Below are 18,017 nucleotides of genomic sequence, written 5' to 3'. Positions count from 1 at the left end.
TCAGTGATAAAATTCCACAGGTACGAAAAACAATAAATTCTGAGCAAAGATGGTATGTCCGTCCCTATTTTTAAGGATGATTTGTGAATTATTGTATTATCACAATATTTTATACTATTTTTTTTTTTTTTATCAACATTGAATACATAATATAATTAAATATTTTAATATTATATCATATATAATAATTTGTATATTAACTTACTATTATAACTTATAAGTACAAATATAATTATCAATATCGGTTACCGTAATAAAACAGTAGGTACATCCTGGTACAGCTTACAGCTATGTATATATTCTGGAAATAATAGATATTAAGTATAGAAAATAATAATTTGATGAAAATTTTCAAGTCCCTAAGATATAGTTATCATTTCTTTAATTACACTAATAACTCAAATCGTTATTTTTCGATTAAATATCTGATTTCGTCAAAATTAAAACGTTGAATGTCTATAAAAAAAATTTTCATAAGTATATCTAATCTTTAAAAAAAACTCATTATGAACTCTGTATTTTATGTTTTCAAGTGTTTGACTGAGCATAAAAAATGTATTAACATTCAAATATAAAAATATACTAAATAATGTCTATATTTTGAAAATATTACTTGTAAATTATTAATATATAGTTAGATAATAATTGTGAAAAGTTTTAAATCTTTACTATTAGTATATTCTTGTATTGTAAAAAAATAACTTAAATTGTTTAAGAAAACATCATGATTTTACGTTTGTGTTAAAATAAATTCTAAGCACATATAATAAAAATGTGTAACAATTAATAAGTTTAATTGATATTAAAAATATCTTTAGCTAAAAAACTAATTTTTGGGTCAGTGGTTGACCGACATTTATACGCATCATTTGATTACAATTTTACGGTGTGATGTAGAAAAGAGTTAACAAAAATAGTAAAATGTAATATAACTTAATGTTAAATATTAATCTATTATTAATTACATAATTCTAACTATACTTAATACGTTTGAAAAATCTGTAATCATAATTTATTTTACATACAATCAACATCAAGTTTAAAATAATAAAGACAATCAATATTATAAAATGACTTATTCCTAAAATGTTTTCCCATGTAAGCAATGATTTATCTTACATTAACCAAATATTTATAAATTATATTTATTATAGATTTTAATCATACAAATTAAAGATTTTATATTTATAAAATAAAAACTAATAACATAAATAGAAAAACAAATAATTTTGAAAAAATTATAATTCTTATTATAACAATTTACGACTTTCTTGTTACAAGTACATTTTGAATAAAAAATATTAAGAAGCATGGATTAATTTATAAATAAAATCGATTTAAGTAAAAAATATACGTGGAAACGTAAAATTTAAAAAGGTTTGCTTTTGTAATTGATGGCATTTTAACAACGTTTAAAAACCAAAGAACTAAAAATAATACTGAAACATAAATAAACCAATAGATACTTAAAAAAATAACTACAAACTCAATCTAATATTTATATAATTTAAAAGGTGTTATTAAAAATCCAACTTTTCAAATTCAAAACATTTAAAAAATAGAATTATTCAGTTATTTTTGTTTTGGAAATTTCAAAAATAATAATCTTATTTTAATATTTACTTTTTGTATATTATGCAATTAAATAATAATCTTGAATGTGACAAATAAAGCAACAGTTATTAATTATCCTAATTATTAATTAACCTAACCAATGACAGAGAAGAGCCAGATTTCTAATTTATTTTTATTGAGTACTGACTAACATTAACAACAACATATCGTACCTAAGTCTCCTAAATTCTAATCCATAAATACAATTATAAAAACAGATAATTCAACAATACATATGATGTAAAATAACATCATTATGATATATTATATTAATTTACTGAAAAACCCTAGCTTTAACTTGTAATATCGGACTTAAGTACTTAACAAAATACTATGTTATCATCAATATCCAATAGCCAATATACATATTAACCTAAACAATTATCAATATAATAGTGTTAGACCAAGTATTATAGATATTAGATACCTAACTTAGTGTTTTTACTAATATACTATATAATCTGCATTTTATAGCTTCTTAAAATTTTTTTTTGTTTTCATTGGCTAAAATCAAGTATAATAAAAAAATTATTAAAAAAAATGTATAATATAACCGAATAATGAGTATTCTATTAAAATAAGTAATCATTTTGTATTTCTGTACACGAATGATACATATTTTTCAGTATTTTTTTCATTGATTATTTAAATTGGTTTTATTACATAGGTATTATATTGAGTAATAGAATATAATTATATGTTTATGTATGTGTTATATGTGGAGCTAATAAATACAAATTGTAATCGCATAAATTGTACATCTTAACATTTTTATCTTCCAAAAATGTACAAATTTATAACACTGAAAATTTAGAATCTAATATTTATTTAAATGTATGTAAACTCTATATAATATATAGATGTATATAATATAGTATATATGGTAGGTATTTAATAACTATACGTCTGTGCACAATGCACATAAATATTTTATGTGAAACAAGTACAACACTACTAAAAAAAAAGTTTGTTTTATTGATATCTACTGGTTGACTGGCCGGTACAGATTCTCTCGGGTACCATTCGTATGACATAACAATAGTAATAATATCTGACTTGTTGAATTCTGAAAAAATGTATAGCATGAGAAAAATATGAACAGAAAAACCATAGGTATATTATTATTCTAGACGAAAGACAATAAAAATTATTCAGCAAATAAATAATTTATTTATCGAGTATTTGATTCCATGACTGGTATTATTATTTATTTTTAACAAATTATTGGCCATTTATTATTATTATTATTATTTCTTTTTTAACATATATACTTGTTTTCACAAGAAAAATATTTAAAAAAAATATACTCATGATTTGAACTACAAATAACAACTACTATTGGCTGTTAGGTACTACTCAAAATATTCTCCAACAAGTCCTGCAATTAGCGGGTATCTGAATAAATTAAAAATTGGGAAAAACATAATAACACGTAAATTACAAACTTCAAATAAAAATATATAAATGATAATAATATAACGCAAAATATAGTGATCCGCATATTCAAACACATTTTGTACGATTTTTTTACTTATAACCTAATTATTTATGCCTTCGAATTTAGATTTTATCTAACACTAAGTAATTGTATTAAAACGTATAGGTATTCAATAGGTATGTATATTTGTATGCCTATGACATAATATATGTATTCATTTTTCGTCGAATTAAAAAACTATAATCTTATTTTATTTTGGTATAATAAAATATGACGTGTTCTTTATTATTCACATTTTATTTATAGGACATATTTGTTTTTGGTATTATCTAGAGCAAAAGTTTTGAAAAACGATAACTTATCTCTTTTATCAACATACTAACCTCTGCTACCCACACGACTTCACATACATATTGTAGATTTATTAAGCTAATATATTGATAATTTAGTGTTAAAACCTAGTGTCCAACTTGAAAATTAGGGGTAGACTGGGTAGTGTGAGATGAACCGAACGAAAGCGTAAAAGACTTAGCAAGGACATGACAATAATGATGACGACCACAACGTAGAGAATATCTCTGTCAACACAGAAATGTCACCATAACAAATGATACTTTATCACCCTTTCACTATCCATTCCTCTTCATTCTCGTCCATCCACGATATGTATACAGGGTAATTCACCAAGCATGCCATTCCCTTTTTTCTTTGATAATGCAACTATGAAAATTTGATTCATTCAATTTTTACATTTACTTTAAGACGGTCATATTTTCAAATTCTTAAGATTGCTTTGTTCTACCTACTAAAATAATTTACAATAAAGATACACACATCTAATTTTCAAAAGAAAACCCACCTTTTCAACTGTAAGTTATTTTTCTGAAAATGTTGACATATCAAAATCAAAATTAGAATCAGTAATTTAATTATTGAGCTATTTACTTATTTAACTTTGGGTACTAAGTATACTTTGGGTACTAATTATACTTTGGGTACTTATAGGTACTTACTACTTAGTATTAAATTTAAAAGATATGGAAGCTATGTTGATTTGAAAATTTTAGTGGTTCATATAAATCTACCAACATTAATAATTGGTGAAAAAAATGGTCAAGTATGATAAATACTAAATCTACGGGAAATATGACATCTATTAAAACCATCTTTAATTCTTTAAGAACTATTATCCTTAGTATAAACATATTAACAACTGAGAAACTACTAGTTTACATTTTAAATTAGGTGTACATCAAAATTTAGAAAAAAATACCCACTAAATAATTTACAGTAAAAATGGGGGAATATTCTCATCTGAAAAACAGAAGTTTATATTGCCATGAGAAATTCTAAAAAAAATTTCAAAAATTTGAAAATATGGTTTCTAATTAATAATTATCTATAAAAATTACCAAAAATCAGAATTTGATTAAATACATTATTACAGAAAAAATGAGTGAGCACCGAGCATACTTAATGATTCACACTGTATAGCATTACAGCTGTGTCCTAAATATAAAGGTTTTTCTGAAGAAAGGTGCACCACTCCAAACTACAATAAAATATTAAAACATTTAAAACATTAGGTATCATATCTACTCATTATTATTATTGAAATATAGAAATTTCAGATTGTAGTAGATAATTAAAAAAAAATCCTAAACAATAATAATAATAATATGTTAACTTTTTAACAATAATTGATATTTCTTTTTTGTTTTCAGTTTGTTTTCAGATCTGAGAACAATGTCCGGCACGGCATTAATGTACATGCTAGCAAATATGTTTTTAACGCAGCTTTTTTATGTAGTTGGTGTCGGAGGAGTTCAGGTAAAATGACAACACATTTACAATTATCGATACATTACATTGAGATACCAATATATACTTTCATTTTATTTTTTTTTAGCTTATTCTAGGTCATTTAGACCCATTGCCGCTTCCACTATCTCCCTCCATTCTTCTCTGTGCTCTGCCAGTTCTTCTCCGTTCATAACTTCCAACATCCTGAGGTCTTCTTTGACTTCAGTCCACCCTTTGTTGCCTAGGCCTTTCTCTTGGTCGACTTTTGTTCGGTTGAATAAACTTTTAGAACTTTTAATTTAAAAAAAAAAAGCATATCAATATTATCAAACCTTCTAAGATAGCAATATTAACCATCAGTTAAAATTTAATTTAAACATCCATAATATGACCTATCACATATCGATCAAAACGGTGAAACCTGAATAGGTAACCTTTTTTCACTCAAATTTCCTCCGGGTGTTTTCGGAGGCAATTCGAGTATACCTATACGATCTACTCGAAATGCCTCCCATAACATACCTAGATTATTAATTAATATATTGATAGTTATACGTATAATATCAATTATTATATCGATTTCCGTAATGTTCAAAAAAATTATTATTAAGACATACAGTATTTCCCAGACAGATTAATTTGTTGAATGCAACAATCTTGTCGGTCACTAATTATCAATTAAAGATTAATCCATCATTATATACAAACTTAAGTTTTTGACTGTATAACAGAATGATATTTCATCTAAATTATTTTACGTATTGATTATTTATTATTTTTATAATATTATTAATTATTACTGCTGATTCGGTTTATTTACTAAAATATTATAATTATTTATTAACATTTAGCCCGATTTAGGTAATATAATTAACATTAAATTAATCGATATTGACTGAATTTTCTCAGTTTATTTAATTTATAAATATTTCTTATAATATGTAAGATTATACCTAAATCGATTAATTATAGCTATCGGAGGCGATTCCAGTACAAGCGGGTCCAAAATAGGAGGCCATTCGAGTGAATTTTACTATGGAAATCAGTAGGCAATTTTGAGTAACCTTTTTAAAAATAATTCATGGAAGGCAATTCGTGAACGCCCATCAAAACAATATACAATTTTATTTATGGGAACTTAATCTATTGTTTTTAACGTTTTGGCTTTTAAATGAAATAAATTGTAATAAGGTTTTTTTTTTTAATTTGTGAAATTCAGCTCAATTTCTAAAGTAATTAAACGTCATTGGTACATTTTCACACACACACATACAAATATAGATGTAAGAAAGTACCGTCATCATCGTTTTTTCATCCCCAAAAACTAAGAAAAAAGAACGAATAAATCAAAAACATCTATAACGTTTGTTTCCCGATTCAATAAAGAAAAAAGTTTGACTTTTTTTTATTAGAAGACTTAATAGAACTAAGAAATTCAATTGAAACCGTTAAATGAAAATGAAATATTTAAATACCTAGTTTTGTGGAAAAATACTTGTAATTCTAACTAACTGTGCATATAAATAACAATTTTTTATACTTTTCAAAGAAAGTGTATTTTGTACACAAGTACTTACCTACCTTCTAACCTATTTAGTTTATCATTTGAGTTAGATTTCCGTAGAAACGAAAGCATAAAATGTTCGTGATAATAATGACAAAAAATTACGTAGGTAATGAAGAATAATAAATGTTATGGTGTAACAACTACTCGAACGTTATAAAAAAAACGGGAACAAAGTTATTTTTATTAAATCCGAGAAATATTACCGACGATAAATATTTTTACGTAAATTATATGATGAGGTTTTGTGGTTTTAGCCCTTATTTACTTCTATGATGCAATATTCAATACGTAGACTAAAATAAATTCATGTATGATGGATGCATATATATTCTAGCATAACACTAGAATGCTTGGAATAATCACTTCACATCTTTATTTTCCACTGGCATTAAAACTTATAAATACTGACTACTGTCGGCTGTCAAAAAATTAAATTGTTTTAAATTGTATAAAATACAAAAACGAAATATATTCCATCAAAAAATGGTTCAATTAAATCAGCCAATGTAGCATACAACAATACGGGATATGAATATACAAGTATTAAATAATCTAGGAACGACGATATTTAATTACAAAATTGTCAACTAGTATAACTGCCACTATTATCTATACTTCATATAATGTGCTTTACACGTAATTTAACATGTCGACTGCTCTGACTATTGCATTTAACAGTCAATAAAACTACACAAAAAAAATCAATAAGGAATTTTCGTGTTTACCAATTATTTTATTGTAAATTAGATTGTATACCTTTACCCTATAACCTTGTCGTAAATAACTAAATTCAGTGCTATACAACTTTTTTATTTTATATTTGTTCATTTTTCCTAGAGTAGAGTGGAATAATACATCTATAGTTAAATGTATCAATTATATTAGATAATGAAAAATATTTTTATTTATAATAATAAATTGTAATATACATGTTTCCAGGAAGACAATCTCTGTTTGTGCTTGGCGTTTGGAATACACTACCTCCGTCTGGCCATTATCAGCTGGCTGTGTGTGATGACGTACGATATGTTGATAACGTTCCGCAACAATGTGAATCTCAACCCTCGACCGGAGCCGGTAAATGTGCTCATATCAAGGTTTGTCAAATATAGCCTGTTTGCTTGGGGCGTACCCTCGTTGTCAGTGATATCAGCTAGCGTGATGAGAGTGACTATTAACCACCAGACTGTTGACAATCTCAACCCATATAACTGTTGGTCAGTATAATATTATATATTTATATGTCTACATATTATAATATTGCTATTGTAGTGTGAAGACAGTCTGTGATCCAAATATTATGTTATTGATTGATTAACTTAAGACAATTTCCATGAATTGAAACAAAACAGTTATTTATTAAAAGAAAACACAAGTTAAAATAAAAAAGTACAATAATGATGTGTAGTGAAGGTACGATGGACTCGACGTTTATCATACAACTGAAAATGATGTATTACAGACTACCCTTATATATATCATTTAATAATATGGTATCCACGTTCATCTTGTCATCATAGACCAAAAGTCCTATAATTTGGCCGACGGGCTCGTTGTTGCTACTTTTTGAAAGTTATTGTTTCTGAACATTATTAGTAGATAACATAATTCAATACATTTATGCAATACATTTAAGTTATCTTAATAATAATTGATGATATTGTAACGACATGATACAAAACCTTGAGGGTGTAAGTACTAGCGTTTATCGTGAAATAACCCATGTCCTTAATGAGTTCTGAGAATCCGAGAGTCCACTACACTATAAGTATATAACGCAAAAGGGTAAAACTCCTCTACTGAATTGTTACTGGTAAGTTGGTGGGTAAATGTTTCATTATAAAGCCTATAGATACTTTTAAGAAGTTCAGAATGATATTATTTAATAACATTTTTATTTTCCTTTTTGTATCCTAAATAGTAAAATTTAATATAATTAAAGGTTTATTTTGTTTTTTTATTAATCAATTTCTAGTCAGAGATCACTATTATTTTCAAACTATTTTAGAATATTAATATTGACAATAATACCTACTCTATTCTTCATGCTTTCTTCGGCAATAAATTAATAACGATACTGATAATCGTAAACAGTTCTCCATTGGGAAAAAAATAAATACCCAACTGACAAGATTAATATTTGATTGTACTACAATATACCTATACCTATACATATATTATGAATATAGACAGATATAGTAAAGTATTATGTACCTAAAAGTTTTCAGATAAACATTGTATTGTTATTTTATCATAAAAACTAAATAGTACTATTTCGTGCAAAGTAAAAAATCCGATAAGACTAAAAAAATAAATTTTATTATATACTTTTAGGTACTTTTAATAAAAAAAAAATTGTTCTCCGTATTCATGATCTTTTCACAATTATTTCACTAATATATTATAATACAAAATGTATCATTATCATTGATTACATATTTGCACGAATACCTACGTCCTGTAATAATAATATTACGATTGATTTAACTCGGGATAACAGTAACCAGAGATAATTGATTCTGAGTAATATAGCCTATAATCTATATTTATATATTATATAATATATAATATGTTTATCAACCTATAATAATATGTGCTAGGTGCGTATGTGATGTACAATATATTTGATATGAACTACATTTTTTTTAAACATATTGCGAAGTCCTTCCTAACGATTAATTCCTGTACAACGAAATTATTGGAGATTTTTCATTACCCAAAAACGCACTTTTATGAAATAAAAAAAAATAAAACCAGTAAATTTCACGCTTTGCTCAGAGTATGAAATGTTTAAATGTATCTGAATACAGATATAATTTGATATCGATGATGATGTATAATTATACATATATATATATATTATATATTATATATATAATTAAATGGTTTCTCAGGTTTCTGGTATAATCGATTTGGTGGGAATTGTAAAAGACATCCGTGTTAAACCTGTAGAATCCGCCCATGCAAAAATTATGTAGACAAAGGCACCTGTGTGTAGTTCGATCAATTTTATCCAATGGTTGTGCAAGATAATAATATACATCTAACACCACAAAGTCAGAGGTTAATAAAATATATCCTGGAATGAATAATGATGTAGACAACCATATATTAATTTTCGAATCTACTTTGTTGACAGACTAAATTAGATAGGTACTTTACTAAGACTCGCAGACAAAACTGTAAAACAGAACAGGAAATTCTACGAAATCTTGATGTTAGATAATATGTTTTAAATAGTAAATCATACTTCAAACATTTTTCTACAATTAAAAACTAACAATATTATTCCTAATTTTACTAAGTTTTACGTTACTATATTATAGTAATACTAAGTAATTATAATAAACATTCTGTGTTTCTAAATGTTTTCATCCAAATTTCCAAAGATAATGACATTAATTTTATGTATTACCTATATATACACGTATAACGTATATACTATATTCACATAATTTTCTACAGTAATATCTGACAGCAAACCACGGGTGGTGGCATAAATACGTAATGTTAGTAATAAATATGGCTCAATATTAACACAGGTTCTACTGTTCGATAATAATAATATGCACATCTGTCGGCGGAAACAATATTGTTTAACCTTTGACACTGCTTAATGTTAGAAAAAAGTATGTAATTTCTACAAAAACCATGTTTACCTATACTATTTACAATAATACAATAATAAATTAATATAATTTAATGACTCTATTTTGAGTGTTCTAAACTTTTAATTTTTAGAGTTTTTACTAATTATTATCAAATTATCTACGTCATAATATTATCTATAAAATTCATAAGGATAAGTACCAATTTTATGTCATTTACTAACGATTTTATTTCTTTCAAATTTAATGTCCTCCCATAAAATTGTAATTATTACATCTATCCAGATTTTTTCAGTATCTATGATTTCTAAAACATATTTTTATTTTTTACTATAAATCATGCTAACTTGAAACACACAACTAACATTTGGTTACTAAATACTAAAATATTATAATTGAACTAGATATTTAAGTAATTTAAAAATGCTAAGCTGGTTATTAACAGAACTGTGAATTTAATAATACTATAATATTTATCACGGAAATAACTTACTTTTAACGTAATAACATTTGAAATATAACTATATTGATAAATTTAATTGTAAGTGCGTAATTGTATTTCACTGTATCGGACTCATCGTAGTGCTACGGAATAGCATGATCAGAATAGAAATCGTACACGCCCATACATCGCGTTCACCTTGTTCATGGCACGAGGCACCAATATTTTTTTATTCATATTTTTTTATTAAGAATAAATCTATAAATTTCTTGAAAAAGTACCTTTGATTTCTAATTATTAACTGCAGTCTAACTGACTATAACAATATTGATCTTTAAACATAGAACATTAATCTATATAATAAAATAATTATAATATATGCAATTTATAGGTAGGTACATACAATTTTCATTTGCTCCAATATAGTGTAACTATAACTTTTAACTATAAACTTTCCATTATCTCCAATAAGTGTGATATACTATTAACTTTAAAAATGGTAACTAAAAAATATTGGTGGTCTTTAAATCAAATCAAACATTATTAATTCTAATACAATCTTTTAAAAAATTTTAACTTTTTAACTTGACGTATTAACACGTTATACAATATTGAGTAGGTACCATGAAACTATACTATAGCTGTACCTATGGCCGTGATCGTACCTATATATAATATGCTCCCTGAGTTGATAAGCCAGCACAAACAGGTACATCCATGTAAGTCTGTGGACTCTGCTCCGATCCTTAAATTTGACTTGTTCACGGCGCTATTGATCATTCTACTTTGTTTGCGTTATTACACATTTTAAAGCACCTTAGCACTCAGTGTGTTTTTCTGTTTCCTTTGTCATTTCCTACTAGCCAACTTCTGTGACCATGGGCGGAACTACAGCTAACTGGGCCATGACCCAGACTAATTGGCTACGTTCTACGTATTAATGTATACATTTGCTAAGAACATATTATTTTAAATGTAATAAAATAAATTACTTGTGTTATACATTTGTATTGTAATAAAAAAACATTGGTGTTCTCTATCGCCCTCCATCTTTTCCTTTGGATATGATAGGTGCAAAATAACTCTCATGAGTAGCCCAGTCTAATGAAAATGTTTAATTCCACCTATGTCTGTGACTACAGTAGTCTTATTCATCGGATTATGTCGACCTTTTTTTCTGTTATAGAAATAAACTATATAAAGTGAAGTTTACACAGCAATTTAAATTCAATCTTAATTGTAATTATAAGCTATCACTTTATTTAATTATATGTTTATATTATTATGTATTAATGTATTATCCTACTATACTTTGAACGTTTTGTCTGTAAGTAACATAAATAATAAATAATAATGTATTATGAATTTATACCTTTATTCAAACGACGTTTATACGTCCCGAATAATAATAAATTATAATAATATATACAACTTGTCTTTATAAAGCCCCACATCATCACCATTATTGAATATATTGATAGATTTAAATGTGGTTTTTTTTTTAATTAATCCAAAATATTAGGTTATTCTAATGGCATTAAAATACATGTCTTGTTAATTGTAATATTACTGCTAAAAAAATGACCTATAGATGGATTAATACGAGGATACGGATATATTTTTCGAGGTATACTCCAGTATTATAATAGGAATATATACAATTGTTATTTTGTTTCTGCTGTTCAGCTTTACTATATTATTCAATAATTTGTCTGCAAACGCCATGCTACAACAATAATAATAACATAACGCCACCGTATTGCAGGTTTTTCGAGAAGACCATCTACAACGTGACGTTCGCCATGCCGGCGCTTTGCTGTTTCGCAGCCATCGTCGACTCGCTGGTCCGGAGCTGGCTGACCGCCCGGGCCACGGTCGGGCTGCAGGTGGACAAAAAAACCCGGCTGAAGATGCACCGGAAGCGCACACTGCAGCTGCACCTGTACGTCAAGATCGCCACGCTACTGTTCGCAGTGAACGTGTTCGGGTACGTGGCCAGGAACGGGTCACCGGCGTCCGACCCGGTGGCGTGGATCGCGTACAACGTGGGCCACTCGCTGCAGGGCATACTGGTCGCGCTGGCCGTCACGTGCAACTGTCAGGTTCTGAAGATCTACACGCGGTCGTTCGCTCGGCGGCGCCGTCGGCGGCCGCGCAACGGCAGCGCAACGGCGCTGTTCGACAAACGCGACAACGACATCAGCGACACGACGTACCTGCAGAACCTCACGTGGGACCCCGTCCCTCTGCCCGTCTAGAATGTCGAAGGGTGGATAACGATGCGGACGAATACGTCAAGACTCATCCGGCCACGGCCGCGTCCGTCCCCGTCGCCGAGGTCGTGCGTCACACGTTCCGCCGACAGTCGGTGGGTGTGATGATGGGGTGGGACTGGTGGGAGGGAGGGAGAGGCCGACGGTGACACGAGTCACGGCGCATATTATTATATTATATTATTATTATTATTATTATTATTATTATTATTATTATGTATCATGAATACCCACACACGCACCCGCCACTAACCGGCCGTCCAACAGACCTGCACGATCCCCAGTCGCTTGATCAAGCTTATCGTTGCACACGGCTTCGCGTCCATCGGAAATTCGGAATAGATTTTTGTTCGCGTGTGTGCGTAATATCGTCGTCGTAATATTATTAAAATGTATAATATTATAGGTACCTACGTGTCATGATTAACGAAAATGACCGTCGAATCAATATTTTAGTAGATGCGTCAACATATTATATAGGTCATATATTATAATAAAATACTGACATACTGTATATATATATATATCATCATATTAAACATGCGTTAACGCATATTTTTGATTTAGAGTCCGAATGTGGGTCGATGACAAACCTATTCAAATTAAAAAAAAAATATTTTACCTATATATTTTATAATAATATGTCGTATAAGATTTTTTTGAAACTATAAGTCTATAAGTCTATCACGGCTAATTTAAGATATTATTAAAAAATAATAGAACATTTAAATTTTGATAATGAAAACGTAGAACATTCAACATGTTGCACACCATCCATATGTACGAGTATTAAATGTATACACTTATGATAATAGTTATACCTATACGGAAAAAGTAAAATGAGTTTAATTATGGGCCGTTACAATACTACTGTATTGAAGTTTAATGGTCATATTTTATATAGATACACATTATATAATTAACAAATAAATAATAAAATAATTAATTTCATCCAAAACGTGAAAAAATTGCATAAAATGTAAAATAAATCTTGATAAACAGATATGCGTGATTCATAACAATCACCTAAACCTGTAAAGCTATCAAATCATCGAATAGATACAGAAAGCGTATCGAATTTCGATATAAAACGTTAAAGTCATCGACATCCGGACCTTAGATTTATGTCACAATCATATTACATATTATACCTAATATTACCACAAAATAAATTATTTTGTGATATTTACCTACTAATTACAATGGTATTATCGCAATCAGTGATGTCAATAATTCGACTAATATCGACATTTTTGGCAGCTGAGGTGTACGACAATGATCAGTGATCATGATATAGATACCTAAACCCTTTTCAGATCACATTTAAAATATAATTAAGTTTAATAAATTTACTTCAGCAGAATCATAACCCGGTTATGAAAAAACCGTGTTTTCACAATGACTTATGTAAATATATATATTATAATTATAATAATGTATAAGTACTTTTATATAATATTATCCAATATAAATCACTGTATTATCATCGTTTTTATTTCCAAAATATAACTACTATATGTACCTACCTACCTATGCCTACATTATTATAAATTAATGTCGTAGAACATGATATCAATTGTAATAAAGTTATTATCACATAATATGTACTTTTTTTGTTGTTATAATATTTTCTAATAGTTTATGAGTACACAATTCAATTACGATTATCTGATTTAATTTTAATACTATGAAATAACGTCAAAGATATTCATGTACAAAATACTTGAAAGTTAAAATGGTTTATGTTTATATTGTATCTAGTAGTAGAAATTATATGAAACACGTTGAATTGTATTTTATTATATTATATTTAGTACACAAGAGGTGCACATTGGAGGATTCCGAATCTCACGATTTTACTCCTATTATAGTCTATTCAGTTGGTTCCAATTACGAAACTTTAAGTATGACGCATGTTATATTTATATGAATGCTATACAAATGGTTTAATTATTTTCGAGTTTTGACTTCTATATTTTAGATTTTGAGTTAACAGAATTAAGTTATTTGTTATAAAAGTAAAGTAAATACAAACCATTTAATAAATCGTATAATATATAATTAAATATATTTCAATAATTGTATGATGTTTTAGAAAACATTTAACATTCTAAAAATTGAAAATAATATTGTGTACATACTAAAAACTTGTCTACACTCTCTTGTCTCTCTTCATACAAGTTATGAATAGTCTAAAATAAATTCCAATTAGATCGTAAAATTAACTGAACCTACCCTTAAAGATTTTATAAACGAGTCTACGTGAATACCATTCTGTTAATATATTTATGATGACAAATTTCAATAGACGCGTAGAAGATCACGGGTCAAGTGAATGAACCCAAAAATAGTACGTTGCACAAATAAAATATTTTTTTATCAATTACATTATCGTATTATTTATAATGTGTATTTAACATTATTTTTAGTTATAGGTTAAACTATTATTTGTTGTTAAATATAAATTAAAGTATAATATATCATATATAATAGTTTTTTTTAAAACATTTATTATTTACCTACATATATATAATAACATACCTATTTTATTGTATGATATTAAATGGCACTGTAATATTTATTATATAATACGTAGATATATCGTTATTATACAACAATAATTAATGTAAAATTTTGTGATTATATTATAATTATAAAACATTACTTGGGTTTTTAAAAATGATTTACTATAGTGCTGTATTTTAACTATTAAAACAATATTAATAATGTATATATCTACAATAATTCTTAAATTATATTATTTAGCACTTATTTATTGTTCTTTTGTAGTAATCTTATAAGACAGGTAGGTACTCTATATTAATTAGCTATAGGAAAGATATAAAAACCCTCTTCATACAGCCATAATTGCAGAGTGATAATACTATAATATTATATAGACATAATAACCATGCATAAATGAATTATCAACTTATTCACTATTTGAGGAAGTGTTCTATTCTACACCATAAAAAACTCCCTTAATTCCCTTACACGAATGAAAAGTTTATTTGGGATTTATGTAGTAGAGACAACATAGAATAAACAAGTAGGGTAGAAAACTAGAAACGCAGTCCAATTATCGTTATAGTTATGCTTATGTATTTTTTTTTTTTATTTCTAGTATGGAAACTATTACAACTCAATAATTATATACATACATAATAATAAAAATAATGACTTCCATGATTAAAATTTATTTATAACAAAAGGATTAATTAAGAATAATAAAAAATAATATAGTGATTTGATTATTAAATAAAACTGATAGTGAAGCGAAGTTGGAATACATAAAATATTAATGAATATCAATATGGATATGATAGGTAGCAGAGTAGACAAGAGATTATATGAGGAAAAGTTGTATGAAAATAATTAGGGAGAAACAATCTTTGGTAATGACTAATGACTAATGAGAGCATTAAAATATTTAAAACATTAAACACTGAACAAATAAACGTTAACTGATTAGTAAATTTAGATTGGAAATGAATCATGAAAAATAAACCGAAATATGTTCTGTGGACGCGTTACAATTACTATTGACTTCTACAAAGGTTTTGGTTTTGGGTTAAGAGAGTGAATCTGGAACCTTAGTTAGTAGAACTTTTCAAAAGGTTTCCTGAGTGTAGTTGTTGTCTCGCATCCTTTGATTCAAGACTCTAAATACTGACTCGGTGTGGAGCCTATAGATGAAGCGAGGTGAGGCGACACGAGAGTATGGAGCTAACATAAAAAAGGGGTGGTCACCGTCACCTCTAATTTATAGGTTTAGCGCCACGTAAATAAGTTTATCATTTGTGATTGTAAAAATAAGTTAAATTAATCTAAATGTTTTGGAAAATTTCATTAAGTGTAGTATCTAAATAAAAATACAGTAGAGCCCCTATCGTATCACTGTATCAGGAGGAATCTCCTGATAAACATTAAAGCTTTTTTCCCAGACGATTATTTTTTTATTGACATGTATAGAAAAAAAATTGTAAATTTAATATATCTATAAATAGCTCAGAAAAAGTTCAAATATTTTGAAAATTATTTTATGTGTAGGAAATGCTAACACAAATATTATATGAAAATCTCCAGTACCTAATTAAGGCTATTTGTTATTAAATTACATAAAAAAAAACAAAATCAATTTTTTCAAAAACTAGTTTATTGTAAAATTTCCCGTTTTAACGATCTCCCAATATGCGGTCTATCATCGTTTTATTATGTACTACTTAACTATAAATATTATTATAATTTATGGTCTACTAATTTTTTGTATTCTACCATAAATAAAATCCTCATACTGGTATTTTATACCATTTTATCTTTGTACTTTCAAATAGGTACCTATCATCGATAAGATTTTAGGCTAATAATTAAAAGTTAATAATAAAGGTACTCAATCTACATCATCAATCATAAGCGAGCTATGTCAAGGTGATGGTTTACTATCGACACAAAAATAGTTTAGATGGTTTAGTGTCGTTTATGGTGTAAAGAACTAAATAGTATAGTAGATTATAATCTATAAAAAAACTTTTTAAAATGCTCGTAAAAGATTTTTATGTTACTTTTTTAACTAAAGAATCCACAGTTATTAAATACCTACAAGAGTATGGCCTGCTATTATACCTTGTACAACACAATGACACAAATGTGATAGTTTAACTGTATTGAATAAATGACCGAGGAAAAGTACGAAAAGTTTTCAATACCTATCAAAAATATCAAATAAGTAACAAAATAAAACGAATTAAATTTTTGTTTTTTACTGAAAAATCAATTATTTATATATTAATTTATAAAATGTAAGTAGACTGCATACTATGGTAGACCACGTGTCGAAGGATAACCCCCGTTTTCCTTGATTTTTATTTGTTATTCCTGATTATTTTTAAAAATACTGGACATTTTTAATTTTGGTCTCTCTAAATTACAAATTAAATTCTTTTTCTAACCACCCTCAAAGTTGAAAATCGAAGCATTTTATCAATTATTTATCGTGTACATATACAAAAAGAACACGCATCATTTTAAATCAATTCATGCATCGCTCCGCTCAGAATCTAAAATGGATAAAAACAATCTAATATAGGTATAGTTTGAGACGCTCAAGTGTTTGAGTAAGTTGGTATATTATATAAACGAGAAAAACAATTGGAGGGGAACAAGGGCACACGCAGCCCGCAGGCAAATACATTAAAAACGAAAATAACATTAAACAAAATAATTAATAAACTTATTTAATAAGGTATTAAAAAAATAAAAAGGAGGAAATAAG

The 18,017-nt window shown here is 27.3% G+C and overlaps 1 protein-coding gene across 1 annotated transcript in view; it reads left to right on the top strand.

Annotated features, from left to right (window-relative positions):
- Positions 1 to 15,517, top strand: part of LOC132921972 (adhesion G protein-coupled receptor E3-like) — a 138,972-nt gene extending 123,455 nt beyond the window's left edge. Inside the window, exons 2-4 of the mRNA XM_060985245.1 lie at positions 4,777 to 4,882; positions 7,362 to 7,639; positions 12,238 to 15,517. Of these exons, the coding sequence (XP_060841228.1) occupies positions 4,777 to 4,882; positions 7,362 to 7,639; positions 12,238 to 12,730 (877 nt within the window). The 3' untranslated portion in view covers positions 12,731 to 15,517. The remainder of the gene's footprint in view (positions 1 to 4,776; positions 4,883 to 7,361; positions 7,640 to 12,237) is intronic.
- The last annotated feature ends 2,500 nt before the right edge of the window (positions 15,518 to 18,017 follow it).

Source organism: Rhopalosiphum padi, chromosome 2, assembly GCF_020882245.1.
Source record: "Rhopalosiphum padi isolate XX-2018 chromosome 2, ASM2088224v1, whole genome shotgun sequence".
Lineage (NCBI taxonomy): Eukaryota > Metazoa > Arthropoda > Insecta > Hemiptera > Aphididae > Rhopalosiphum > Rhopalosiphum padi.
This window is presented reverse-complemented; position numbering and strand designations above follow the sequence as displayed.